General features: G+C 39.9%; 1 protein-coding gene across 1 annotated transcript; it reads right to left on the bottom strand.

The window, feature by feature from the left end:
- Positions 1–244: 244 nt before the first annotated feature.
- Positions 245–27,804, bottom strand: tmem198aa (transmembrane protein 198aa). Its single transcript, XM_079357736.1, has 7 exons — positions 27,247–27,804; positions 12,185–12,459; positions 7,868–8,106; positions 7,464–7,676; positions 5,996–6,119; positions 1,714–2,018; positions 245–1,165 (listed from the first exon to the last, which is right to left on the bottom strand). Exons 2-7 carry the CDS (start codon positions 12,321–12,323, stop codon positions 1,013–1,015), a joined length of 1,173 nt encoding a protein of 390 aa, XP_079213862.1. The 5' UTR covers positions 12,324–12,459; positions 27,247–27,804; the 3' UTR covers positions 245–1,012.
- Between the last annotated feature and the right edge of the window lie 173 nt (positions 27,805–27,977).

The raw sequence follows: 27,977 nt of genomic DNA, 5'->3' as shown, positions 1-27,977 counted from the left end.
CAGCTTGGTGACTGGTATCAGACTGAGCTTTATTGTCTTTCTGTCAAAGCAATGTTTGCAAATATAGATTGTTTTGGGGATAAGAAGAAGAGGGATTTCAAAAAAATGGACTACAACCAGTAGCTTGAGATTTACTGTAAATTCGGGAAACAAAGACAGAAGAAGGGAGGTAGGGGGGATGTGTTGTCTGCTTAGGTCCTTGTAAAGACATTTGACCTCATTAGGGAAGAGGAAAGTGATGACATGTAGAGAGTTCATTCAGGAACAAACATATTTAATGTCAAGTGTTTGATTCACTCTAAACCTACAACAGCTCTCATGTCTTAATTTCCTCACAGACTCCATGAACACCTGACCTTATGTAGTGACCGGTAGAGAAAATTGTGAACTGAGCTGCCTTTCTGTTTCAGTGTCAGCAGATTTTGATGGTTTTCTTTTCCCTTCTCATCATGTAATCCTTGAGGACAACTGTTTAGATTAGGTAGTAATAGTGTTGAAGGTTTATAGATGGCAGTAGTACCATGACTCCAGTGGCATTTTAAATTATGTGGAATGTTTTGATTGCTTCCCCACAGCAGTTTCTCTGGAAATTGCTTAAATGGCTTAAAGCAATCCAAAAATCCTTCAACAAAAAATGTTCAAAAGAGACATTTCAATGAACTCCCATCCAGATACAGCAAATTACACTAGATGTTTGATGTCAAATACAGTCAGTGATGACTCATGGTGTCTGGGATTTGACCACTTCCTCCCCAACAGTAAGCACTTTTTGCTCTTCTCTTCAGTATTGACATTCATTAAGAACAGAATGGGACCGAACTGGACACACATCAGTGTGGGACACAGACAAACCACCTTCTGGGTGCGTTAAGTTTCTGTTGGTCAACAGGGAGTTGATTGTGTTGGCACGGTATGGTAAGGTTTCGGACTCGTTTCTGTGACAAGAGCTTTTAAGCAGTCTTGGTCGATTTTAGTGTGGGTCGTTTGGTTCGCATTTGTGCATTTTGCTGTTTCAGATGCGAACTGGGGGACCACCTGGGGCTGTGAGGGGTACTTGAGAGCCGCAGTCATAGTCCAGTTCACCCATCCGGGAGCGGCTCATCATTCGACTATGGGAGTAAGCTCGTCTGTCCGTTTGTCTGTCCCGGAAGCTCCTGATGTAGCTCTGTACAAAAAAAAATCAGACAGGGTTCAGTTATGAATATTATGTATGGACCTCAGGCGTAGTGTAATATGACACAGTCACAGTTAGCTTACACACTACACATGTAAAATCATTGAACTATTGACATTTAAATTTTAAATTTAAATGTTAAAGTTTGTGCAATAACATTGCACCCTTATATGCACTGTGTGCATACTAGTGTTCATACTGTTAACACAGACTTACATCTTTAAGTTACTGGCATTTCAACTGTTCCTTTTTTTTGATGCATATTTTTACTAGCTCTTTAATTGATGCCTATTTTTTTTTTACTAGCTCTTTATTGTTTTGATGCCCATTTTTACTTTCTACACTTATATTTTTATCTTTTTAAATGTTTTTGCACTTTCTGATTTTCTTCTGCTATCCTGCTTTGATGCTGTAACGCTGTAAATTTCTCCGCCTGCGAGATGAATAAAGGACTATCTTATCTTATCTTATTTAGTTTTGACTTTTTTCTGACTTGAGGGATATTCAGAAACCAACAAGGAGCACGCTCCTTTATTTACCGGTGACAGTACGTCTCCATCGAAGCGTCTCTTAGGGTTGGACTTGCGGTGGTAGCCGGGTTCAGTCTGAGGAGGAGGGACTTTAGGAGGCTGAGAGCTCTGGTTTTGGTGATGAGGGTGGGATGCTGCCGGGTGATGGTACTGCTGGTGGTGGTGGTGATGATGTGTATGGACTTTCTTAGTATGGCTGGTCTTCTGGCTCTGCCGTTTCTTCTTCTTCTTGTTCTCCTTCTCCTTTTTCAGTTTCTCTTCCCGCTGTCGGATCCGCATGAGCTGGACCCTCCGTTGTTGTCGGCTCAAAACCACTGGAGAAAAGACACCAAGAGACCAGAGATGATTTCAGAACAAGACAGAAGGAAAGAAGATCGAGAGTCTACAATAAAAGCTTTTATGGATATAAAAACGTACTGATTAGGTCGCTAGTTAGGGAAACATTGAAATCACTTAGACTGATGAGTAAAGCAAGAAAAACCTTCTGAGAAACATGCTACAAAATGAAAAACGGAAGGAAAAACATTTACGTCCATTTCCCAAGTCCCTTCATTTTTTTTTCCACTGAGATGGCAGTACTCATACTGAGCTGCTTAGTCTCCTGACATATGAGTGGGTGACTGTGTTCTCGTTATTTTCACACCCACCCCCGCCTGGATGTCCAAAATCCATCCTGTCTTACTGTCCATTAATTAAACAGATGATTATTTGTGCCTGTGTTAGCTTGTAAGCACTTTGATTTCAGTTTTAGATCCAGCAGCATTAGGGGATTGCTTCATGTTAATTAAGTGAGGTCAAAGTGTCACCACAAGCACAAGGACCCCTCTGAACTCGACGAACACAAGATGTGCAGCATGTGTCACATTTACAGTGTGGGTGTGGATGCGGAAGTGTTATAAGGTCTATTGGTGTTTCTTTGTGCGGGCGGACAGCTAACGAGGCACCATCTGCCAAGGAAACTGCTTAATGATACCCCCCCCCATTTCCTCAGTTCACCCTACCACAGGCCTCTGCTGTGGCTTCATGCTCCTGTTTGTGTGTGTATACAGTACTCATATGGAGGACCGTGTGTCCCCACTTAGTAAAACGTATTTGAGCCTTTGATAGCTATACAAAGGGTTGGGATTAACAATAAAGGGGTGATGGTTAATTGACTGGGGTGTGCATAACTATAGGCGCACAGAGACGTGTGTGTGTGTGTGTGTGTGTGTGTGTGTGTGTGTGTGTGTGTGTGTGTGTGTGTGTGTGTGTGTGTGTGTGTGTGTGTGTGTGTGTGTGTGTGTGTGTGTGTGTGTGTGTGTGTGTGTGTGTGTGTGTGTGTGTGTGTGTGTGTGTGTGTTAAAATTCTCCAACAACTGCAGCCCACTATTAATGAACGCCTGTGTCGTGTACGTCATTCAATCAGTTTGCATACAGATGATTTTGCTCACTGCTCCACTCGGGTGCCCTGCTTCATGTTGTGCCCCACTTAATCACCCTTCCCCCAGTCTCCCTGCTCCCTATGTTTCTCTTTTTCCCTCTCCCTAGCCTCTGTCCTCTGCCACCTACATTTGTAATTCCTGTACTATTTGTTTCCTATTTGAAAAGGTGATTCAATAATGACCCTGACTGACCTGAGTCATATCACAAAGCAACAGTAAGTGCAATAACATTCATAGTTCACTGGCAAGAGCTTCCCCTCATCCACATTCCTGATCACAGGCTGTATCTCTTTTTGCAACACATATCTGATAGATACAGAAACTCAATGTTTTGTTCTCTCTCACACTTGTTTTGACTTCAGAATGGTATTATTTTCTTTTCCCTTTTCTTCAGTTGTACTTTTATTATTTTTCCCTTTTCTTCTTTGGTGGCTCTTCTTTGGTGGCTCCTCCATATTTCCATAAATAAACGTCTGATAATATGCTAATTGATTTGAATGTATCAGGTTTTTGCTTATAAAGTCACATTTTCTTCCTAGTGGGACTGTAAAGCAGTGATAAAGACTGGTGTGGGATTTCATTTACAACATTAAAAGGAAGTTCTTTAGCAGCTCTTTCTACTTTAACGAAGAAATGTTTTCTGAATCTTTGACAATTGATTGGCATTACCACAGACAGTTTTTCGCTGCCTGTTCCTCCTTCATGTCTCTTTGCCTTTCTAGGTCTCTCCCCCCACACGCAATTGTACATTTTTCAAAATAGCACGAAAAAACTTCCTCTATCTCATTGCCCATACCCTCTGACTGGAAGCCATGGCAGCTGGCAGTTTAATCCCATTATTTGAGGCCATGTGTGACTTCTTCTAACTCTGCACGTCAAAGATCAAATGCATGAATTCATGTGTGTCTGTGCAAACAAACAAGACGTGGGTGTTCAATTTTTCTGTAGTTAGGGTGTGAGGGAGAGACTAGAGCCTAGTATATTTCTGTCTCTCTATGTGTACGATTTGTTTGTGTGTTGTTTTTGTTGTGTGTGTTGCATTAACACTGTGTGCTTGAATGTGTGTGCGATCTAGCCATCTGTGTTGTAGCTGCTTTCAGAAAGGCTTTTTTCTTCAATGTCACATTCTGCTGACAACACTCATGCTGGTGTATTTAGACTCTCACGCACACACACACACACACACACACACACACACACACACACACACACACACACACACTTGCACTAACACACACACACACACACACACACACACACACACACCTACACACACACTTGCACTAACACACACACACACACACACACACCTACACACACACACTTGCACTAACACACACTTCTCCCTGCCCTCATACTGCTCGTGACTCTGAAAGCTGCCCTAAAACTGCCTATTAAATAAATCTGCCACTCTTGATAAGATAGCATCGGCTTGCAGTGGCCTTGGTGAGATTCATACTGAGAACCGCATCATCAGTCTGTGTACTGCAGACGCTAAATATATATCCAAGATTACATTTTCATTGAAGATATACAACAGATGTGTTACTTTTTTTGTCTTGGAGTTGGACACGTATTAAATTTAAACTTGGCTTAAATCCAGCCTTATGGCACAAACTTCAGCACATGTACAGTTTTAAGAGCATGTGTATAGTTGCAGTAGTCCTCCTTCATTAAAAAGTTGCTGCCATGGTGACTGGTGATATCTGTGGTAAATACTGTGACAAGACTTCAAAGCAGCAATATTAAAAGTTAATACATATCAATGACTCAAACCTACAAAAATGAGGCTGAAAAACAGACATTATAGATGATCCCTCCCTGCCTGAAAACATTTCTGATTTTAGCTTGATCAAATGCACTTTAAAACCTTCTATAACAGCTCTGCACCATCCTCGTCTGCAGCCTGTGGCTCACATTACCATAAAGTTAGAGCGGACACGGTGAGGTGAGCACAGCCTCTCCTCTTGATTCAGCGGTTACAGAGCACATCAATTGCTCAAAGTTACAGGTAGGAGCAGGAGCTGTGTCAGACTGCAGATTTATTCCCGCAGTAAAATAAAGGCCTGACTTTAAACGCAATCAACTATTTATTTGTGAGATTTAGGATCGAAGAAGACACACTGCTCAGGCCCAGACTTTCTTTTCCCCCAAAAGGGGGTCAATATGTTTTGGGAATTTTCCAAACCTGTCATTGTGGCATTGACCGGACTCTCAACATTACTGCAGCTCAACACTCATCAACCAACATGTAAAAACTCCCTCATCAGTTTCTTCTTGAAAACTGTTCTGCCAACAAGAGCCTGAATTAGTCCTGTTGCCAGTGCTTGCCCACCCTACTATTTAATACATGTCTAAAATCATTTTACTCAACAGAACATTTTATGTGTGAAGACCTTGTATAGGTAAGTCTTGATTTATACTTCTCTGTTGTATTAAAAACAACTTAAAATCCTCCTTTCTACCTTTTTCACCCCGGTTCTTTGGACTTTATTTCGACCTATGAATCCGATTACATACATTGTGAACGTTGTCCTTATTGACATGAGAAATAGGAAATATAACAGTTGTACTGTTCCCCTTTAGCGAGGAAGGGAAGAAAGAAACTTGATTTAGCCACTTTCAAAATATGTGTATACCTAATGCCAGAGGTTCTGCAGCAGCTTTGCATCACTCCTTTCCTTTTTACAGAACGTGACCCAAGTACAGACCCTAAAGTTCATCGATAATAGAGTCTTCAAATTTTCAGATAATAATCATCCTGCTCCATAGAGTTAAAAATTAGATGAACATTTAACATTTCTTTTCCTTTGTTTGCTTTAAAGCTGTCGTCAGGAGACTGGTCATTTACATGTAGCAGCATCACTCACCCTCCGTGTGAGAATATCCTTCAGCAGTGACTTTCCATTGGATCAGAACTCCAAGTAAAGCCAGGACTGGCCAAACACCCAAGATGACCCAGGTAAACCAGCACACTGGCTTCTTAGGAGCCACCTGCAAAGATTACAACTTTTAATTTTTGTACATAATTTCTTTCAGTTTTACATTCAGTTTAAAACTCAAAGTTTCAACAAATTGTGTTTAAATTTTGATGCCTGTGAAAAAGACAATAACTGTACGAATCAAACTCAGACGTTGGTTGGATTATCTTTAAAAATACATAGTTAAGAAGAAATTAATGAATATATAGTTTCATACAGAACAATGAGGGCCAATGTTACATATGAAATTTATCTTGATCGTGCGCTACGAGATTCTGGACTCTCTCTACATTCACCAGGAAAACAGCACATCATTAGAAATAAGTACAATAAACAAAAATGTTCCCACATTACAATTCTCTTGTATTTGTCACCACTTCTATCAATCAGATCTCCAGTTCAAGGTGTCAAACTAACACGGACGTCCTGAGAGTTTTCCCTCCACATACTGACTGAGTACCCTGTTAAATTTGAAGGAAATAACCCAGCAGTGAAATCAGGACAGGAGTTGGGGTGATTACAGATTGCAGACTATCTGGTCGGCGTTTCTGAGTCAGGTTCTTCATGTACCTTTATGTAATGTAATGGTTACATTTGGGCAAAATGACTCACCATTAAGCGAAACACTGCAGAAACACTATCCTTGAGATAACTCTTTAATCTAAGTTTTAGCCAAAGGTAGCAATTTTAGGATGTCCATGACTATTTGATAGTAAAAAAGAATTTAAAGGGGCGCTGATGGCTGAGTGATACGTTTGCACACCCGATGTACAGAGGCTGTAGTAATGAAGCCTGGGTTCAAATTTGACCTGTGGCTTCTGTCCTGCATGTCTGCACTCTCTCTCTCCCATTTTCAACTCCATCCACTACACTGTCTAAGTCATTACAAAAAGTATTTTAGGAACTTCTAAATGGTTTATTTAAGTTGTATTGAAATCAATTGCATTTAATACAAAAAAGACGTTAAGTTTTTATCAAGCAGCAGCCTCTAGATTCTCTAGAAGTTTGTTTGAGTCATTGTTTCCATAGCAGCGACCGCCAACAACTTGGTCACAATTAATTTCCTTCTTAACTTTATTCCGTCTGTCCTCAGTCCACCCACTTATACAGTACAATGCTCACTTACAACCTGCAGGCACCCTCAAGGTACGTTTCGTTGCCATTTCAAAAAGGTTAATTGTTTAGTGATAGCTTTGTAAAAAACATAATATATATATAAGACTTTTCCTGTAAGGCAGCCAAACTCTCGATCAGTCTACCCAAAGCAAATAGCCTCATATTGAATCCTGTTTGTGGCGCAGAGAACACATGACTCCTCAAATATTAGTAAAAGTCAAAGCACACAAAACAAACCTACCCTGAGTCTCTCGTAGATGTAGTGTACCAAAGCAAACAGCTCTATAAAGTAATCCACAGTGATGGTGATGATAGCAGAGCCGAATGTAGCTGTAGAGAGGGTGACAAAGCAGCGCTGCCACTGAAGAGTGAGGACGGCAAATAAAGTTCCAGAGCCCAGGAGAATACCCAGAGGAACCCACACAGTTTTTGGATGATAGAACTCCTCCATCACCTTTGAACATGAGTGAGAGAAAGAGAGAGAGGTTATTTTTTTTTTATTTCAAAAGCTCGGGTTTTTGGATTGAATTTAATATTTTGTATCCCAACACCTTCTGCAGGTTTTCCTGGACGTACTAATGGAATTAATTAAAGTATATCGTAAACATTAAACTCCTGTGGGGTCATTGAAATGTGTCTGCTCACCACCAGTGAAGCCACTCCAACCAGCAGTCCCAGCAGCAGGCCCACCATAAACAGTCCCACACTGCGGACCAACATGGTCACAAGGCCACACAGTGTCCCTATGCCGAGGCCGATGCCCACCGACGCTTCCACGCTGAGCTGAGTGTCCATCACCCTCTCCTTGTAGCACAGCATGAATATGACCACAGAGCCGAACATGAGGCCTGTGAGGAACAGCACGGCCTTGAAGCATCGATAGCCTGAAGGAGAGAGGAGACACAGACCACTGTGAGGCCAACACTTGCATTCAAATGTTGTGCATCAAAGATTCTTGTAACTAATGATCTATTCATCGTCTATCAAAACTTGAAAAGATCGCTAACTTCCTGGATTATTGTCAGCTCTCAGTCTATGCATTATTTACCATCTCAACACCTTAAGAGTTGTCTTACTAAGGGCTCATGATTAATGCACAAAATACATTAAAAACGGAATATCTAGAATTAATAATATATCAGATGTAATGAATAAATAAAACTCTGAAGCATGAATTATTGGAATAAGCTGCATGTGTTAATTCTGAATTCTTCTCGCGTTCCTGGTGAATGAAGTGTGGCTTGCTTTTACAGAAGTTCATAAAATTATTTATTTATTATTTATGATTATCATTTTAATGGGAGAAATCTTAATGAACAGCAAAACAATCAGCAGTCCCTTTAAAATGAGTAGTTTATCCACAAAGAGATGAGCATTTCCTCACTGCCTGTAATGGGAAGATGGGATAAACTGTCTCAATAAACCATTATGAGGCTGCTCTAAAGTATGATAATCATTTTATTACAAAAGGTCGTCCACATTCATTAGTCAACAGGCCTCTGAATAGAACAGCTGCGCTCCTATTTTTTTTCATCCCCTCTTTTGTGTTGTCCCTCCTGTCCTTGACTTCCTCTCTCGCCACTTTGCTTCCATGTTTATGTTCGGAAACACGGGAAAAGACATCCAAGCGCAAGAAGGGCACATTATCAACATTTCAAATCTAATTCACCCTTGCTTTCTAGTTTAGTTATGTTTGTTGTCCTCTCCTATTTTTTGGCTCTGTATTTCTTTTTTTCTCTCTCTCTCTCTCTCTCCGTCTGACTGGACCGTGTCTCAAGGGTAACCAACATCAGATTGTTATCTTTGTGTAATCAGGCGTTGCACAGTCGAGCCACACAATACTCCTTATCCGACCTAGGCCGTCCATGCACCTCCCTCGTGCACACGGCCCTTCCTAGAAATCTCCAGCCAGTACATGTGAACACAAGTTTGACTGAATTGAAGACAAGTGTCATATTGGGTGGGGGTAATAGATTTTTGTCTAAAGCCAGCACAAATTCCCAAGATTGTTTATCAATCAAAAAAAACCCATTTCAATTGTATCCCTTTAACTGCTCATTGTCCCCTTTCCTTGTCCTCTTCTTCCTCACAAATCATTTCTTCCATTTTTCCTTTTCTGCCCATTGTTCCACTGCTCAACTCCTCTGCTTAACCCTCCCACTCCCTCTTTTGTTCCTTGTCGCTTCCCTTACTCCCCCCCCCCCCCAACCCTTCATCCCATCTGTTCACCCTGGCTGATCAAGCTCTTGTTGTGCTCCCTTCTCCTCTTTCTTATCCACCTCGTCACTGAAACATCACTCATCATTTCTGCTGCAGCTTTGTTGTGTTTGTGTCGATGAAGATAAGTGACAGCTAACCTTTCTCCTCAAAACATTCAACAAAACCAAATCCAAATGCAAGAGACATCTATCAGCAGAGGGAGACAATTTAACTACAGAAAATCAACGAGAAGCAGTGTTTCCCTGATGTTTTTTTTTTGTTGTTGTTTTTTTTAAATGTGACTGTGGGGCTTCTGTGAAATATCAACAATCTGCATAGTGTCTCATCTGAAGAAGAGTGTTTTTGTTTGGTTTTCAGTTGCAACGTCTGGCACAGAAACTATAAATGCACCTTGTTTATGTTCTCTTTTTGTCTCAGTATGGTGACAGACAAATAGACAGCAGATGGTGAAGAACTGAAAATCTTAGAAGTATAATGGCGCCATTTCTGCTTGTTACGTGACACTTTGTTGTTTTTTGAAAGAATACCAAACAGCCTTTGTGATGAAGTTTTTATAAATAAGAGACTTTAAGAGCTGGTCTTTGTTGGGCGGTTATAGAACATACGGACTTGAGCACATGGTAACTGGCATGGTAGGCTTTCTAAAGACAATGGTTACAATATTATGCATGAAGAAATCTAGATGTGAAGGAGGACACTGTTGTCACAGGCAGCTTGATATGTTCTGGTGTACTTCAAATGCAATCTGTTCTACATTTGTTATCCACCAGACTATTTGTCTCTGCTCTTGCTGCATGCTGTCAGCCCTGAAAAATAAAGTTGTTCGGTAACTTGTTTGTAATGCAGGGACTGATGCTGATGCTTTACCAAGGTATATACAATGAATGCTAATGTCACCTGTGAATCTCTGTCAGAAGTTTTGTATGCAACATATCTGCTCTGAGCTTCAACATACATTACAATTCGGCCCAAAATAGCTCGTAGATTGCTTTCCGAAAAAAATTGGACATTCTACGCGTTGGCTCCACATCACTATTCCCTGGTTCTTTAAGATGAAGAGAAGCCTTTAGAACAGGTGTTCTTTCTTTGGGTTATGTTGTTGTTTTGTCCCTGGTAGAATAAACAACCACAGATCTGTAAGTGTACAAATGGAGTTCAGATGAACTCGATTCTTCTCCAGAATTCAGATGAATTAAAGCTGAAATTTCAAGAAGTTTTATAGTTTTAGTTTTATTAAAGCCTCTTTATTTTGTGTAGAGTCGTTTGCAGTCTTTCAAAAGCATTCGTACACAAGGTCACAGCAAGAAGAAAATCTCTGCAGTTTTATCTCGGGAAAAAAAAAACTGCAAGTAAATGCATTACAAAAGTCTGTAAGAAATCCCCAGGTCATTAGTGGTTCATTTTCTACAAAAAAATACATGAACTATTTTTAATGCCGTGTCATTATTTTGACATTTGTATGTTGTTTTGCTATTAGTTTCCTGCCCAAAAACCAAAAAAAAACACTCTTGTAAAACTTCTGTTACCAGTACAACAGATCTCTTGCTCACTCTGATTATTTATTGATTTCACAGTCCGGAAATGACTTTACATCCAACCTCATTAGGATGACGCCTAAATACTTTTGATGTAATCAAACACAGTCCCTCCCCGGTCACAAAGTTAAGCTTTAGAGTAAAGACTTCGCTTTGTGCCTTAACCTATAAATGAACCCATGGATAGTAAGAATAAAGACAACAGGGGGCTGTTTCCATTAAACTCTCTGCCTTCTTTTTTGCTGCTGCAACATTGAGCGGAGAGAAACGAGGGCATAACTTCTGACGTGTTTTTTTGAATTCAGTAGGCAGCCACTGTTCTAATACTGTAAGTCTGACAGCTGTATGGGGCATTGTGTAAGGTCCCTGAAGATTTAAGGATTTGGTGTAATTATAAGAAATCATTTAGAGACCCTGAGTTTACCATAGTGTAATGCAGCTTAAGCATTGAAGGAAAGTAAATGCCTTAGAGTATGCTTTAGCACAACCACGGTAGCTTAGTGTGTAGCCCCAAGATTTCAAAATTGAATCCCGTAACCAGAAACAAAGCAACCTCTCTGTACTCCCCCTGAATCAATAATATTGTACAGCTGTAGAGCAGAGTGAAATAGAAATGACAGAGAAATGATAAACAGTGGAGATTTCAGGGCTCTTTGGCGACATGTTTCAGCACTTTCAATTATTTCCTGGCACTAACACATCTAGGAAATATATTACAGCTACATGTCCCTCCTCTGCTGTTTCCATCAGGTTCATCTCCTATTCTACTGGCAGACGACCATTTCTTTTTCTTTTGATTTTCCTAGAACTAGTGCCTAGTGCATTTTTTTTTACCTTTTATAAATTGGGTGTTTACGTTTACTACACTGAGCAGCTTTTAAATGACTGGAGCGCATAAAGGAAAAACATCATGATAGCTTTTGGGAGATCAATTTATAGTCACTGACAGTTTTGTGCAAAGACACATAAAGGTCTTATGCTGGAGAAAGTTACTTTACCATTAGCTGGAAATACATGGAAAAAGTAGCAAGCTGTTTTAACACCCACACATCACATTCTGAAATCATACTTGTCCTGTTGCAAGCTGTTAAGGAAATCCAACTTTTTAGTGATCTCATTTCATGCATGAGAGCTTTTCAGATACTTCTTCTTCAAGAGAGAAGGTATCACACGTAATGAGAACCACTTTGTCTACATCATCACTTACCAAAGAAGCAGTAAATGATCCCAAAGAGGCAACACATGGAGCAGACCACCGAGGGCACAATCTCATATCTTCTCTCTATCTCTTGGTCACACTTCAGCCCCATCTCAGCCAGGCCCAGAAGTTTACTTGTGGAAGTCATGTTGACTGAAGTAGAGGAGGAAGAGGAGGAGGAGGGTCGGGGGGGCACGTTGTTGAGAACAGAGGACGGGCTATGGGGGGAGGGAAGGTGTCAGGATGACTGGATCAGTGGGGCTCATCCATTGAGATGACTCTACCTGCAAAAGAGAGGCATGGACAAAGAATGAGAAAAAGAGAACTTAGAGGAGGAAGGGATTATTGATAACTCATTTTAAGTCCTCAGTTGTGAGTGCTGACTAAGCAGTATGCATGCATCTGAGCTTTGCACAGCCACTTTAAACACTCCTACTGCAGATGAAATGACTGCAGGGAAGAAAAAGTGCAAATCAGACACTATCATTCACTTGGATTTACAGTTACGTGGCTGCAACAAATTATTGCCAACACTTTGGAAGTACTTGACCGGTAGCTGAAAATCTGTTACACAGACGTATGTGTTGCCATGGTGATGGACATCGAGAGAAGCATTTACACAAATTTGTACATTTGTCCGTCGGAGGAAATCGTGAGCTTTGTGTTCGATTCACAGAACTAAAGCTTTTTTTAACTTGTGCATCTCTGCTCTGATTATTCAGTTAAATATATAAACATAACTCACTACTGAGAGACCGCTGGGTCAAAACATGTGCGACAATGCATGTTGTGCTTTAATAACATTTGTCAGATTTTGGTAGAGTGCGATGTCAATATATATATATATGATGGGTAAGGTATTACAACTTCTGTAAGGTTTTTTGCAATTTGAGGTTATTTCAATGGAGATCAAATGTGAAAATGTTATGTGAGCCTATTTTTGCTTTCAGCGTTATTGGAACTCGGCAACAGACAATCTTGAGACTAAAATACGTACAATATGCATGTGAAAACCTTACACAAGAAGAACAACAGAATAAAAGCTTTATTTTGGGACACAAAAGGGCAAAACCTATGAAACAAGAACTGCTGCACCAGAAACAGATCATCCCACCAACACGAGCAAAAACAAAAAGCCTGCACAACAATTCTACTCATCTTACATGAAAACAAAGTATTTTTGTAACCTTTATTAAAATGAAACCAGGTTCACCGCACAACATTGACGTAAAAAGAATGTTTATTTTGCAGTGCAGTCACCTAATGTGAACTTTTAATCTCTTCTGGGGGATCTGGCGATTAGGCTTTACCACTCACTTTGTAATGTATATTAGACCTATTCACCTTTCATCTAACAAGATGTTACATAAAGATGCTTTGTTATGTAATATAGCCCACTATTGACAACTCTACTCTTAATTGATCTCCTTGTTTCCTTTGGGTCATGAAAAGACACACAGAGATCAATTAGCAGAGTGCTGCTGGCTGCTTGGAGATTCCAGTCCCTTGCTTTACAGTAGAGGACTTGTGATAGATAAAAATGTGCCTGGGGCCTTCACTTTGTGTCACCTCTTGGTAGCATCTGTGTTCCACCAGTTAATAAAAGTGATCAAACTTGAGTGTTGAAATCACATCATTTATGTGAATATATTCAATTAATCAGTGTGTCAGTCACCTACAGGTTTAGAGATGAAAAGAGAGCACAAAAGTGCAGATGTTTATATAAATCTTGCACAGACACCCAGTCCTGACACAACGCTGAGCCTCTGAGCCTCACATACGTGTGATGTGTCATCAGTTTGACTCTGGACATGTTTGGTATCCTTTACTCACATCTTTAGCTTCTTTTTCTGACAAATCACAAGGAAAGCCCCGGTGTTTGGAGAACACATAAATGAAGTTAGACACATTGAGTCTGTTGTGCATTTCATTTGAACTTCCAATAACTCCATAGAAACATGGTTGGTTTCTAAAAAACCCTCAGCGGGAATTGACAATTTAAATGTCAGTGGTTAATCTTTAACTTACTTTGGCCTTAGTGAAGTAAATCAGCTTCTTCTGCTCACATTTAAATGTTTAATATACAAATGTTCACTTTATAAATACTCTTCTTTTAAAGTCTATGTGGGGTGCCTCTTAAATCTTGAGGTCTATTACTACTGTTGTCTGTTTCTCCATTTCAGGGCACTACACTTGTCACGTCATAGTATACTGTTTATAACAAACTCCCATACTGTCTCTCTCTTTCTCTCACTCTTTAGTGTTTATACATAATACACACACAAACTACACCCACACCTGGCTGGTTTTACAGGAGAGGTATTGATTGGGATACTGATGCATGATGTCACACAAACAGGGCTGCTAATGTGCTACATGCACATTAGCAGCCCTGGCTCATTTTATCAATATAACTCCTCTACAGACCTCTAAAGCCAGAGCTTTGTTGTTCCAGCACTACATGTTGAATCGAAAATAGATATATAATAGAAAATCAACTTGCATTATAACTTCATGAAAAGGAAAACTTTTTTTGTTGTTGCATTCATTCGTATAAGGAGAAGTAAAATGACTGTGCAGTGATAAATCATCACTATATTGCAGCTGTAGGATCACCTCTCCAATCGAAAATGCAACAGTCTACAGTGTGCTGAAAAGGTCTAATGGCAGAATTAATGAGCAGCTATGATAGGAATGAGGGCTAGTTAGTAATAGCCAGTGTCTCAATAATTCATTGCGTCATGTTCTAGGTATCATCGAGACATCTAAATGTCAGCCGCTGCAGTTAATTACTTTGTAGTACTCACCACACTACCTTCTCATCAGATGAGTTTCTATATGTCAACAACACCAGTCTGACTCTGTGCCACTGGGCCTCCCTGTTAATGTGGAATTAAAAGCATTCACATAGATTAAGATGAACTATATGCTTGTATTTAGAAGTTCAATGATTTGTCGTAAACAAGGATCCCTGTGGGAGAAAAATTGAGCTTTTGACTCAGAGACAATGGAAGATGATTAGCATTAACCTACCGCCAGCATAAATCTTCAGTGTTCATGTTAGCTGCATGGCACATACTATACGGCCAAGTCAACAGCAGTAACTACAGTTCTGAGGATGGGAAATGATGCTTTATTGATTTCTGAAGTTCAGTTCAAGAGCAGCACTCCTACAGCCGGAAACTTCAACTAAGTACTTAATGACAGGAGGAACTCAGCTGTCTGGTTCATTGAACGATCCACCTACACATCACAGCATCCTGCTGCTGCTCTGCAGACTGGCAATTCTCATTACAGGTTGCTGCAGATAAAGTGAAATACTAAATACAGTAGACACTCAAAAGCATTAAGAATAGATAGCTTAATCTGTTCCTGGATCAGATGTGAGCAGGGTTTCATTTAGATCATGTTTAGTGTTAAAAAGAAAAAAGTGTAAATGGCCATCGAATTTTTTTGAGTAAAGACACGTTATGTATCAAATTTCCAACAAAACAGAAGCAGAGCCAGTGGGAAAAAAAAAACTGGAAAGCAATTTAATTTACCTTTTGATAAACCAATAACTACACAATCGTCTCTTCAGGTTGCCTGTAAGATTAAATATGACTGTTCTCCAGAGTCACACTGTCTGGTAACGTCACATTACCTCTGTTAAGCTTACTGCCTCAAACAGAGAGATGACATGATTAGAAAACAGCCCACCAATAACATCACAACAACAAAGATAGAAAAAAAAAAACAAGCCCCAGCACATTATGCAACAATGTCACGTCCTGTCTGTTGCTATAACAACCAGAAGCGGTACAAGGACCCTGCAAATGGGAAGGGGCGATCGTCTCCATGGGAATGCACACACTAAAGAACCAATCCCTGGTGGTTGTTTTGAGGCCCCTGGCAGCAGATGGTCCTGACCTCTGACCCCATTCAGCCAATGCTCCTTTGTTACTCACCAACAAATCAGGACATCCACTGAAATGAGTGAACTAAGGCTATTACAAATAAAGCAGTCCCATCTTTGATGCTTATGTATTTTCCATAAGCCAGTGGTCTTAAAGCCTGACAGACAATAATATCTCGCTGGAAAATCATGGTTCGATAAACAGCTTGAATCCGAACCCTTTACCAACATTGCAGTTATTTTTTAAACATAATAGCTACAGTAACTCACAGCGAGACTCTTTTAGAAATATCATAACCATATTGTATGTATGGTGGAAAAATACCTGCAGCTTCTTCCAGAGGTGAGACTTTGTCGCAGACGTGCTGTGTGCTCTTTTTGGCACTCGTGATTCAAAAGCAGCCAAAATTATCATGGGATTATAAAAGTGTGCTCTGCCTAAAAAACAGGCGGGGGAACGACATTACACTGCAATTTAATATAAGCGTAGGAGAAGAGCTCTGTTACTGCCGGTTTCTCTGTGATAAGTACACCTATAGGCTTTTCTTGGGCTCAAAACCTTATTAGCTTTTCTGTGGCCCCTCTTCTCACATGTTGTATAGATTAGGATCTAATTTTCACACTGCATTGCACATGTCTCTTTATACTGTGAGTTAAATTAGGAGAACGTTGAGACATTTTTACCTCTATATTGTGTAAGATTTAATTGTTTAAGATTACAATTACTTCCTCTATTGTTTCCACGGCACTGAACACCCTAAAACACTGTCAGCTTCACTTTACGACTTTCATTTCTACACTGAACCAACATCTAAATGCTTTTTCACAGGCTCACTTGTCCTCCCCGCTGAAAAACAGGGCGCACTGAATCACCACTCGGGATCTCTTGACACAAATCACAGCCGTATCCTTGCTTACATGCCTCTGACAGCCCGACAGGCAAATAATGTTAGGTTACATATCATACCCACTGGCAGTGTAATAACCTTTCTGCGTGTTGATGTGCTCTCTGTTGGAATCTTTGCTACGGTACCGCTCTCATGAAAATCTGAGGTCACAGATCAAATCACTGCACTGCTGGCACTTGTGATACAGCTTTTATGATTGGTTCTACTTTATACCAGCTTGTATCTCCAGTTTCCAAACAGTGTTTGCCACAGTTCACTTTCAACCTTCACCCGTGATCACAACATCTATGATCTTTAGAGGATAATGCCCTTTAAAAGGATAGAAATAGCATGAAACGTCCCGCTCTCTCTGAATGACTGATACTGTGTATTCATTCACAGCTCTCTGCAAACAACAACAACAATTCAACTGTATTCTGCATTCACTTTCTGATTAATGTGAAGAGAAGTGTAGCCTTCTCTGCCTTCGCTGTGAAATGTGTGTGGGTCTGTTTGCACATGTGCAAACGTTTTCCTCCTTCAAACCTGCTGCGAGATAAATACATTTTCAAATCTTCTCAGACTTCTATTGACATAGGAAAATGGAGAGAGAAAAAATATGACAGGATTTGTGCCAAATTTCTCTAGGTGTGTGGGTTTGTGTCAGCATAAATAATTCAGGGGCCCCACGCTGAATGGTGGCGACGGAGCGTCATCAGAACAAGGACACGCTGCTCTCCAGGGTGGGGATTGAAAGGGCTTTGGCAAAGAGCGAGAGCAAAAGACCGACTGAGAGGAAGGCAGAGACAAAGTAGAAAAACTCAATACATGCTAGGTTTGTCATGGCACCAGATTTTTGAACTTGGAACTCTAGTAAAAAATGAGAGATATCAATACTACGGCAAGGCACCCAACATTGGGTAACTGCTTGTTTTATTTTGTGCATTTGTGCTTTGGGGGGTACTTTTCTGCAACCCATCACAAAACTAACAGAGATACTGTCATTTCAAATCACATAATGTCAAAAAGTGTGGAAATATTTGACATCCTTAATACACAAAAAAGGCAACACACCACACATATTTAGATGCTCAGTTGTAAAAAAGAAATCTGAAATATGATGCACAAAGACTCACCGCTTTATGGCTTCCAAAGATATACTTATTTATGTGCTATACGCATTAAAGAACACGACATTTTGTGCCTGACAGGGCTACTCTTGCTGCTGAACAAAAAACAAGGTCAGGTGTTATCTGTCAAAATCACAGAGTCCCACACGAGGGCTTAATACACAGACTCAGAAATGTAGTTCCACAGGAAGATAAGACTGTGGAAGTACTTTTTTTTTTTTTGCAGAGTAAAACTAAGTCGAAGAAGAATGTTTCTGAGAAGTCTGAAAGAAAAATCAAAAGAAAGCTGTATTTTTCTTCCTCACAGTTTGAGGTCAGCTTCCTTTCTTTGTAAGGTCCTCTGGCATCCTCACACAAACCACAGGTACACTGACTGTAGTTCCTGTGCCAAGGAAACAGAATGATGGTGAAATAAAGTTCAAGAGGGATAAGTTATAGTTCACTCAAAGTAAACGCACCTTTTGCTGTAGAGGGTGCACACTGTACTGAGCAAAAAGAGAGTCTTCGTCACATTATGTCTTTGAACATCACAAAATCAATACAGCAGCATTTTGTGGGCTCCTCTTCTTATTTGTTTTGTAGAAGTGAAAAATCTGACTTTGATTCATACAGAGCTTCAAGACAAGAGAGCAGAGCAGTTCTCATGAAATCCATCACTCAGGGTTTGGATTCATTTGTTCTGGGGTTGAAATATTTGTCTGAGATTTTCTGCCTCGACTCCGACACAAGGACTTTAAATTGAATTCTCAACAGCTGTGAGAAACAGTGTTGTCCCCGCTCTGCCTAATAAACAGTTTCACTGGAACTACTTTCCACTTACGTTGAATTCCCCAGACAACTCTTCATAAGTGGGTTCTGTGGATTGTCCAGACACTAAGAAACAGCTTTTGTTTGTAGTTTTTAATGCCATGAGCACCAGAATGACAAATTCAGTTTGCACTCATTGATAAAGTTGGTGTCAGAAAACAAGAAGATCCTAAAACTTTAAAACAACAAGACGACACTAAATTGGATATGGATTATCAAAATGTCTATATTCACACCAATATTCAGATTGTCATCTTTGGCAGTACTGTGTCAGGGGCCAGATAGACTGGTGTCTCCCCTAACTCCAGTATAAAGTGCTGCTATTGATTTTTAAATGTACCTCCAGTAAGTTTGGTTAGCTAATCAGATTGGACAGGATATTAGATCATATCTGTAAATAATGTTTCAATCCTTTTTATCCAGACAACTTGTGTGTGGATGAAATACAATACAACCCTTGGAGCTTGGCGTTCAGTGGGTTAAAGAGGGCAGTAGGCTAAAGTGGGATAGAGATTTAGCATGGTGAGTGTAAGGTGAAATGTTTGAAAGGTAAACCCTTCTAATACCAGTAAAGCCGTTACTGAGATATCAAGCCTTCTCTCTAAATTAGGTCAACAAAATACCACTGTACAGAAGACAGAGCAACCTTTAATTATCCTTTGTTTGATTGTCATATTTTACTGCGGCCAGTTCTTTTTCAGGGAAACCAATAGTCACCTCAGCATTTCTGAAAGTGGCCTGACTTAAAAAGATAGCAGCGTCTGTTCATCACATCTTTGTTTAAGAATCCACTTGAATGTAATTTGCACTAATATTCATTGTCCAAAGAGGAAAATTACTACAAGTTGACAATTGTGAGTTCTTGCTTTTCCTCGAGCAAGTTATATTGCAAGCTTGAGCTTCACTTGGTGTTGTTTACTGAAATATCTCAACCCTAGCTTGACAAATGGACAGTTTGGTATATGTTGTGAGAATTTTGATCAGAACATTTTATTTATCGGCCAGTGTAATTAAACTCCATCCAGCCACAGTAATCTTTATGTCAGGGGTAAATTTTTTACATGGCCCCAGTGGTTAGAATGGAAAATATTAATTATATATAATTATTTTAATATAGAGGGTGTTAGTTCAAAATGAATCATTGGGAGGTTAAATCTCTTTTTTTAGTGTCTCTCTCCCTGTCAATCATGTCTCTGTGTGTGGTGGTTTTTGTTTGCAGTCAGCCTGGTCATGTGACCTGCTTCAGCCAGGTACACACAGGTGTGTAGAGGGCGGGGCCGAGGGAGAACAAAGGAAGAGGGAGAAATGTTTGTAAGTTGTTGTTTTTTTACTGTTTGAATAGAGCAGAGGAGAGTTACTGTTATGAAGCTTCTTGTGGAAGAACAATAGAATCATTAGTTCATTTCAATGGTGTTTCCTCCTCCAAATGAGTAGAGGATCTTTGATTAGGAGGACTATGAACATTGTGCTTAATTTTAAGAAACTCCAAAAACCAGGACGGGTGAGTTCCATTCTTTCGGACATTCATTTTTTTGCCCCGTTATGTGATTTTTGCAATGCATTGCTTTAAATATGTTTTATGCATGTATGGATTACTTGGATCATAAAGTTTTTCCATTGGAACTTTCTGGAATAACAGCAAAGTTTCCTTGAGCTGAACAGAAACATCAACGGTGGACGCTATTTTCTTTTTTAGTTCTATTTTTCTTGGTTAATATTTGGCGGTAAAGCATGGATTTAATTCTTTCCTGTTGTTGTTTTGTATTATTCAATTTATTGGTTACGTGGTTGTTCCAGTTTGCTCTACCAAATCCATTCTTGTTTAAGTTCCTAACCAGGAATTCAAAATCAGGAGATTTTGTCTCATAACTAAGCTTTCAACAAAGCTGATCATTTTATCGAAAATAAGTGTTGTTTATTAACATTGTGATAATTACCAATCACAAGCTCATGTCTCTACAGCGCAGACTCTCATCCCAATGATTTAGGGTTTTAATTCTGAACAGAGCAACTGTGATGCTCATGTCACCATTTCTATCTGTTGGTACCATCAGTCTTATGTTCCATTTCCAGTGCAGGGTGAATAGACAGAAAACACTCATGTGCACGAGACAGTGAGTAACAGTGTTGCTGATGTCACGGTTACTAACAGGATGACTGGACTTCTAGCCCATCTGTCACTGGGGGGCTGTGCTGGTGTGTGTGTGTTGTTGTTAGAGACTTAACGAGTTAGAATCTACTTAGGATTCAAGATAGATCTGACAACAAAGACATATAGCATAACAGTCTTATCAGGCATGTGTTCTCCTACAATCTGCTGCAGAATAAAAACACAGAGGCATACATTTAAGTCTACGAAGTTTCTCCAATGAGGAATGCTATGCCACATAAAATGATCTCTCTTGTACCATTGTGTTTTAGAACACAATTATTGTCTTTTCAAAAAAGGCTTGACTTCGATACAATGTGAAGCTCTATGTGCAGTGTAATAATATACGGTAATAGTGCAGGTGTGTTTGACCTTTGTTATACAAAGGAGGATGATTATAATTATAGGAAAGGTGTGGGCGTAGCTATGTATCATCTTCTGCTTCTCTGTCAGTGTTACATTTAAGTAGTACAGTTCATGAAGCTCTGTATAAACCATTGGGAGACAATCACTCTTTCTCTTAAACTGCTGCTATATCATTGCACATTTAGGAGCTTTGGTTACAGTATGTTTGGGCATTTGAAACTTCAGCATTGGCCCTTTTTTGTGAATACTTCATAAACCACATGATGGATTCTTTCATTGACAAAAGCATTGATAGGCCTAATTTTGTGCGCTACACACAGTCACTGGACTCGCTCCGTGGTCAGTTGGCATGGTGACAAGAAAGGCACACAAAAGATGATTTTACTGAATGGGAAATGCCTCCACTTATGCATCTTCAAGTAACTGACTGCTTAGCTAAAAACAAATACATGTGCAGTATTACAGCTGCTTGTAGAGTGACAGTGAAACTAACATTTCATATTACATGAGATATATATTTTCCCTGAAATTATCATTACAACTTTTTCATCTGGCAAAGTGTGAAAACATTCATCAGAGTCCTCTCTCCTGTACTTTTGATTTAAAAGCTGGAGAAGTCGATGTAGAAATTTGCCTGTGCTTCTTTTGATTGCTTTCTACTTTCTGGTCCCATCCAATTTCCTTTCTGCCCATTCCCTTCCCCCTTTTAATTTGTATCGTATTTTGATCACACCCTACAATGTGTATTATCTGCTTGAAAAGTTATTTGTTTCATAAGCAAAGATGAAATGTAAACAGACACAACTTATTTTAGAGGGCAATTAATTTCAGGTCATTTCCCATTTGATAGTTGGAAACAAGCTGAGCTGTGTAAGCAGAGAACGAAGAAGCGGTGCAAGTTACAGCACACACGCACAATGTCCAGAGGAGTTGAGAGCTGAGTTTGCATTAAAGTTAGCTTTGCTTGTTTACACAAAATCCGCTCTTTTTTGGGAGGATTCGTCCTCAGCGATAGAACATACAGCTATTTTTCTAACTCTAGAACTGGCGCATGCTTGCTACTTTTCCTTTTTAGACATAGAAGTCAGAGTCGAGGAGAAATGCTGTACGAATGTTTCTGATTTACCATTTGTTTACAGACTTTAGGGCAGCATTTCCTTATCTGCATGATCTTTTCAAATCCTCTGCCCTCTACTTCAGGCTTACGTCTTCTTTTATTTGCCTAATTTTGTGTCCTGTAAAATGTGCCTGACTCAAGGACACATTGAATGAAACAGTCTCTCCCTGGGTCATTTGGTTGCCTGGGTCATTAGGTTTCAATGCAGGAGGGTGATTAGTATGGGAGCTTTAACTTCCTCCTCACACTCTCCCTCTCTCCTTCTGAGCTCTGAGTTTATTGAGATGTCTGAGTGACCTATAGGCCCCTGACACCCACACAGTCAGGCATGCATACAAAAACAAAACGCCAAAGGGGAAAAGTATTTCCAGAGATGTTGAGAAGCTACTTATGAAGTGCAACGGTAAAGAATTGAAGTGAACAGTTTTTGCAAGGGCAGCTCAAGAGCTATTAAAGTGAAGTAATCTCAAGAGTATATGAGAGTTCGTGTGTGTGCGTGTGCGTGTGTGTTCCTGTACAGTATGTCAGTGGCCTCAGCATTGATCCACCTGTAATCTCTGGTCATTGCTTGTGGCTTGAAGGTGAGGTGACAGTGAAGTAAAGAGGCTTTCATCAGATTACAGCTCATTTTCTGTCTTTCATCGTCCATCAGCATCATTTATCTCGCGGCTGCTGTTGCTCGCTCTCCCTCTTTCTCTGTGATAAAACACTGTACCTACATTGGGAGCAACAGTGTGGATTTTGTCTTCGACAAACGTGTCTCTTTCAAAATGCCCGTGAGCTGAAGGTGGCGTTTCACAACTGTACAAATCTCACATTCAAAATGCATGAAATAAATCACTTTCAGAGTAGAAGTTTGAGACAACCGTCTATGCTTTCAACGTTTCCATCTCCTATACTGTATGTATACAATTATGTTCATGCTGTTGTACTTCTTTTTTTTTTTTTACTCTGAAATTGCCCTGCATACACCAGGCACCCAGAACTTCGAACCAACAATGTTCTGTGTAAGTCTTTAAGTGCAGGAAAAAGGTGACAGAAGAAGATCCCTGTCTTCTTCCCCTTTTAATAATGCCAAGTAGAAGTATTGAGTAAACATTTGCAATATTTGGGTAAAATACTAATAAGAACAAGATTAAATAAACCACTGAGCGTGTTTGCTGTGATGGTATGAAACACGCCAGTAGGCAGTACCACCCACAGAAATGCTCAGACTCTCAGTATAAAACCTCTCCTCCATCTTTCACAGTTTCTATTACAGCTGCTCACAGCCCTGTATCTCTCTGTAGACCCGTCCTGAAATACTGTTTTCAATTGAAGCTCTATTGGCTCCATTTTCTCTCTTTGTTGGTATTAGTCTGTGTTGGCACACACATCCACAAACACACAGTATTAGCTTACATTTCCAATGATGAAAGTCCAACAGATCTAATTAAACATTTGCCACAGTTCTCATGAGGATGATCAAGTATTCCAGAAAGTCTTCGTGCTGAGTGTTTGCTTTAGCAAGAAAGCACACAGTCAAGTCTCATACATGCTGAACACTCACTCAGCGCATACAAATTGTGAATCTGCACATTTTCTAACCTATTGTTTTAATCTCTTGATAGATGTTAAACGTCTGAAGATTTCTCCTAACTGCAAACCAACATGACAGTCAAGTGAACACATGTCCAGAGGGCTTTTAGAGGCTGTAAATCAGATCTGATGGAAACCAGTGGCTCCATACTTGAGGCTGTTCCAATCACACTGACAGAGTCGTGGCTGCCATACGTTGACTGTTTGATAGCGATCCAATCATTAAATTGTCATCCAGACAGCAAGGTGAAAAACTGCAAAACAAACTGGAAAATTTCACCAGTATGGACAAGTATGTCGAACTCTGGCTGGTGTGAGAAAATGCCAGCGGGAAGGACATTGGTGGTGTGCATTAATGGGATTAGGATTGACATTGCCCTTACTCTCCCCAATCTTTTACCCTCAACCTCTCCTTTTCTTTCCCCTTCCCTATCCAATCTTTCCCTCCCTCATGGCTACTATTTGTTTATTTCCCTCATGTTCTATTCATTTCTTCACTCTTAATAAGCCAAAACAATACCCCCTCTTCATTTCCCCTCCAACTTTCTCTAGTTTCACTCCCCGCTTCATATTAATTGCTCTAATAACGATTTCCACTCACAGTCCTTTCTGTCTATTTCTGTCGACCTTCTTTCACTGCTCAGTTATCTTTTGCTTTGAACAGATGACACCTTGGCCAGTTGCGGGCGAGCTCAGTCAGACAGAGGAACCCCTGTAGACATTTTGTGTTTGGTCTGAAGTCTTTTTGGCAGATGTTCACTGGACTTACATAATCCATCATCAAAGCAATGTGCATACAGTGCGGAGCAACAAAGGCAATCTTGAATTGTACAAATGCATGAATGAAAGACTCTCTGGAGTCAACCTTCACCTCCACACTGGTGTCTATTAAAGCATCTCTATCCGAGATCTCTCTTAATATGGATTTAAACACTAAATGTTAAGGATTATTTATAAGAACTAAATACCATATAGAATAAATGCTTTCCTCTCCAAACTGAAAATGTTTTGTTCACTGTATTTGGCAGACTTTTCCCAATTATCTAATCAAAGTATAAATACCCTTTCGGGAGGTTTAGAAAAAAGTAATGGCAAACTATTTTTTTTTACACTTTACTCAGTGATGGAAAAAGCTAACATTGTATAAGGAGACAATTTTTTTCAGATTTCTGGCCAGAGTTCTCATCAGCTCTAAACCCGTTCCTTTGGCCGCAGTCCTAAGTCTGGGGACTGCTTGGCTGCAGTTTTAGTTACATAACTATCAGAAAACACCATATAGGGATTCAACATGTTTTTAATTCATTGTCTGAAGGTTTGGGACGGAATCCCAGGAAGTTGTTAAGTTTCTATCCCCTGACTGTCTTTCTGTCTGTTCACATCCTCCTCATTATGGTGTCCAAACTCTGACCTAACCAATTATAACAAAGAGATAGAAGAGTGATGTCAAGAGATGTCATTATAAGCAGATTTGAAAGAAGATATAGTATGTACCTCTTGTGGCAGAGCACTGTTAGACAAATGACCCAATCCTAAACCTTACTCCTTTCCAATAAAGTACTGAAGATGTCACAGTGCATGGCTTGATGCTTACTGACTCTGATGTTAATGTATCACGGTAAAAACTGGATGTTTTTGAAAAGCAACACGATCATCTGTTTTAGCTGGTACATTACCGCTATCTTTTGCTGGATACGTTTAATCAAGGTTCATTGAGCTTTTAATTTCCCATAATCAATACCACCGCTTCAAATGTTATCCCAGGAAATGACTCACTAAAAGATGTTAGAGTTAGAGCTCTACAAAGTATGACACTGTGGATTGACACCAGTGCACTCTTCCTACACAGTGGTTTCTTAAGCACTTAGTCTAATTAATGCTTATTTTCCTTTGCATCCTTCTTTCTAATACTTACAGACCTTCAAAGCCATTGTTATTTCAAAGAAGGTCTCTAGGTGCATTTCTACTTATTCCAACAGATAGCATGGTCATGTTTCATCTCGTCAGGAGGCCATAATGTTCCTCTTAATCTGAAATTGTAGAGAGAATCTTGAGTTCATGTGTGACAAATAATTGCATAATCACACAATTTGTATTATTTCCATATTTACTCTCCTCATTTCTTTCACGTCAAAGAATCTCACAGTATACATCTCGTTTTTGCATTACATGGACATCTCTGCACAAATACACTCACATAGGTTACATTTTAAATTGTATACACAAGTATGCACTCGTGAAGCACACAACTACACTCTCTTGTTTAGTTTTAGTCCTTGAAGAAAATATGTCAACCGCAGAAGTTGGACATGTGGTAGAGGAAAAAATGTGCATGTTTCACAAAGGCAGTAAAAGAAAAATGCCTGCACACAGATCTCTGCAGGCTTATTGCTTCCTATAATGACTTGTTCTTTGCTCAGGCAAAGTACTAATTATGGTGATGTTTCATGTGCTATTACTACTGTGCCCCGAAGTGCAGAGCAGACGAAGAAACATCATCTAAGAAAATGATAAAATTAGTAATTATTTCACAGTTTCTCTAATACTGTTTGGTTTTATGGATAAACGAGTTAGACTTTCTTTTTTTAATGCAGGCTCTCTGCTTTGTTTTCATAAAGTGGCTGACAGAAAGAGAGATGCTGTTAGAATATGGGTGACACGTGACTTTCCGCGACTGAAAATCAATTTGCCTCACAGTGTTTACACGCAGTCCAACCCAATTACGGACGCGGTTATCACATTCATAGTTCAGTCCCACACATCATGAAGGATTCGTCTGGAGTCCACTGATATGTGACCGTTAGACGTGTTGATGCCCCGTGTCATAGCATAGTGCGTAAAGCAACGGTTTGAAAACAATAGAGGGTAAACAATGGGAGAGCTGAGCTACTCCTCCATGTGTCTAGTTTTCAAAGGCAATTACAGTGACGGGCATAAGGAGGCTGGCAACATGGGAACCATTTTAACCATTCATTTTTGGAAATTTTGACGGGTATTTGTTTATGCCTGTTGGGTGGAGATCACTAGAAAAAAAAAGATGCAATGTTTTTCTGTGGTGTTTGAGGCATGCGGTAATAAACCATGAGCTATGCAAAAAATCAAAAAGGTCTACTTAAATTAGGCTGAACAAAGAAAACTCGCTTACCTCAAAAATGCAACATATTAGCTTGCTTTCCTTTGTTTCCCTCGAGTCAAAAAGAGGGGAAACTGATGAATAAGAATAAATAAGACAATATCCAATGGTGTGTTAGGTCAACTCAACATTATCATCTTAGCGAACCGGGTTCGGTCCAAAACCGGCGAACAACTCCAGAGGAACCCTGAAGCGTAGATGAAACAAAGCTCAACTCCTCTCTTTCCTCTCCTCCACTCTTGGCTTCAATTTCTTACTCACTGCCTGCCTTTCCGTGTCCAGACAGAGACGCTGTTGTTAGTCAGTAACCTCATGTAATATTGAACGCCGATAATGGACCAGCGAGACGGGAAATGGAAATGCTGCCTTGCGGTTTTTATTCCATGTTTACATCATGCTGTCCTATTATATCCCCATTAAATGACCAGTGTGTGCGCTCCCTTTGTGCTCAGAGTCTCTCTGTAGCTGTGGATAACGGGTTAAACCATTCCCGCAACACGAGAGGGGGGTGCATGGGGAGCTATTCATGTGAATGTATGGGAACGAATGGGCTTGGTGACTCGTGGCCAAATGTTGTTATTGTCGGGGATAAAGACACGGGGGGACGAGAGGGGGTTTGAAAGGGAAGAAGAAGACGAAGAGGGAATAAGGGAGAAAGTGAAAAAGAGAAGCAAACCGAGGCGAGAGTTTGATTTATTGGGAATGCGAAAGTATCTGTGGGACGTATTTTGCTTAATTTCTAT

Source organism: Symphodus melops (assembly GCF_947650265.1).
Source record: "Symphodus melops genome assembly, chromosome: 12".
NCBI lineage: Eukaryota > Metazoa > Chordata > Actinopteri > Labriformes > Labridae > Symphodus > Symphodus melops.
Note: the sequence above shows the minus strand (reverse complement) of the source record. Positions and strands in the feature narration are given on the sequence as shown.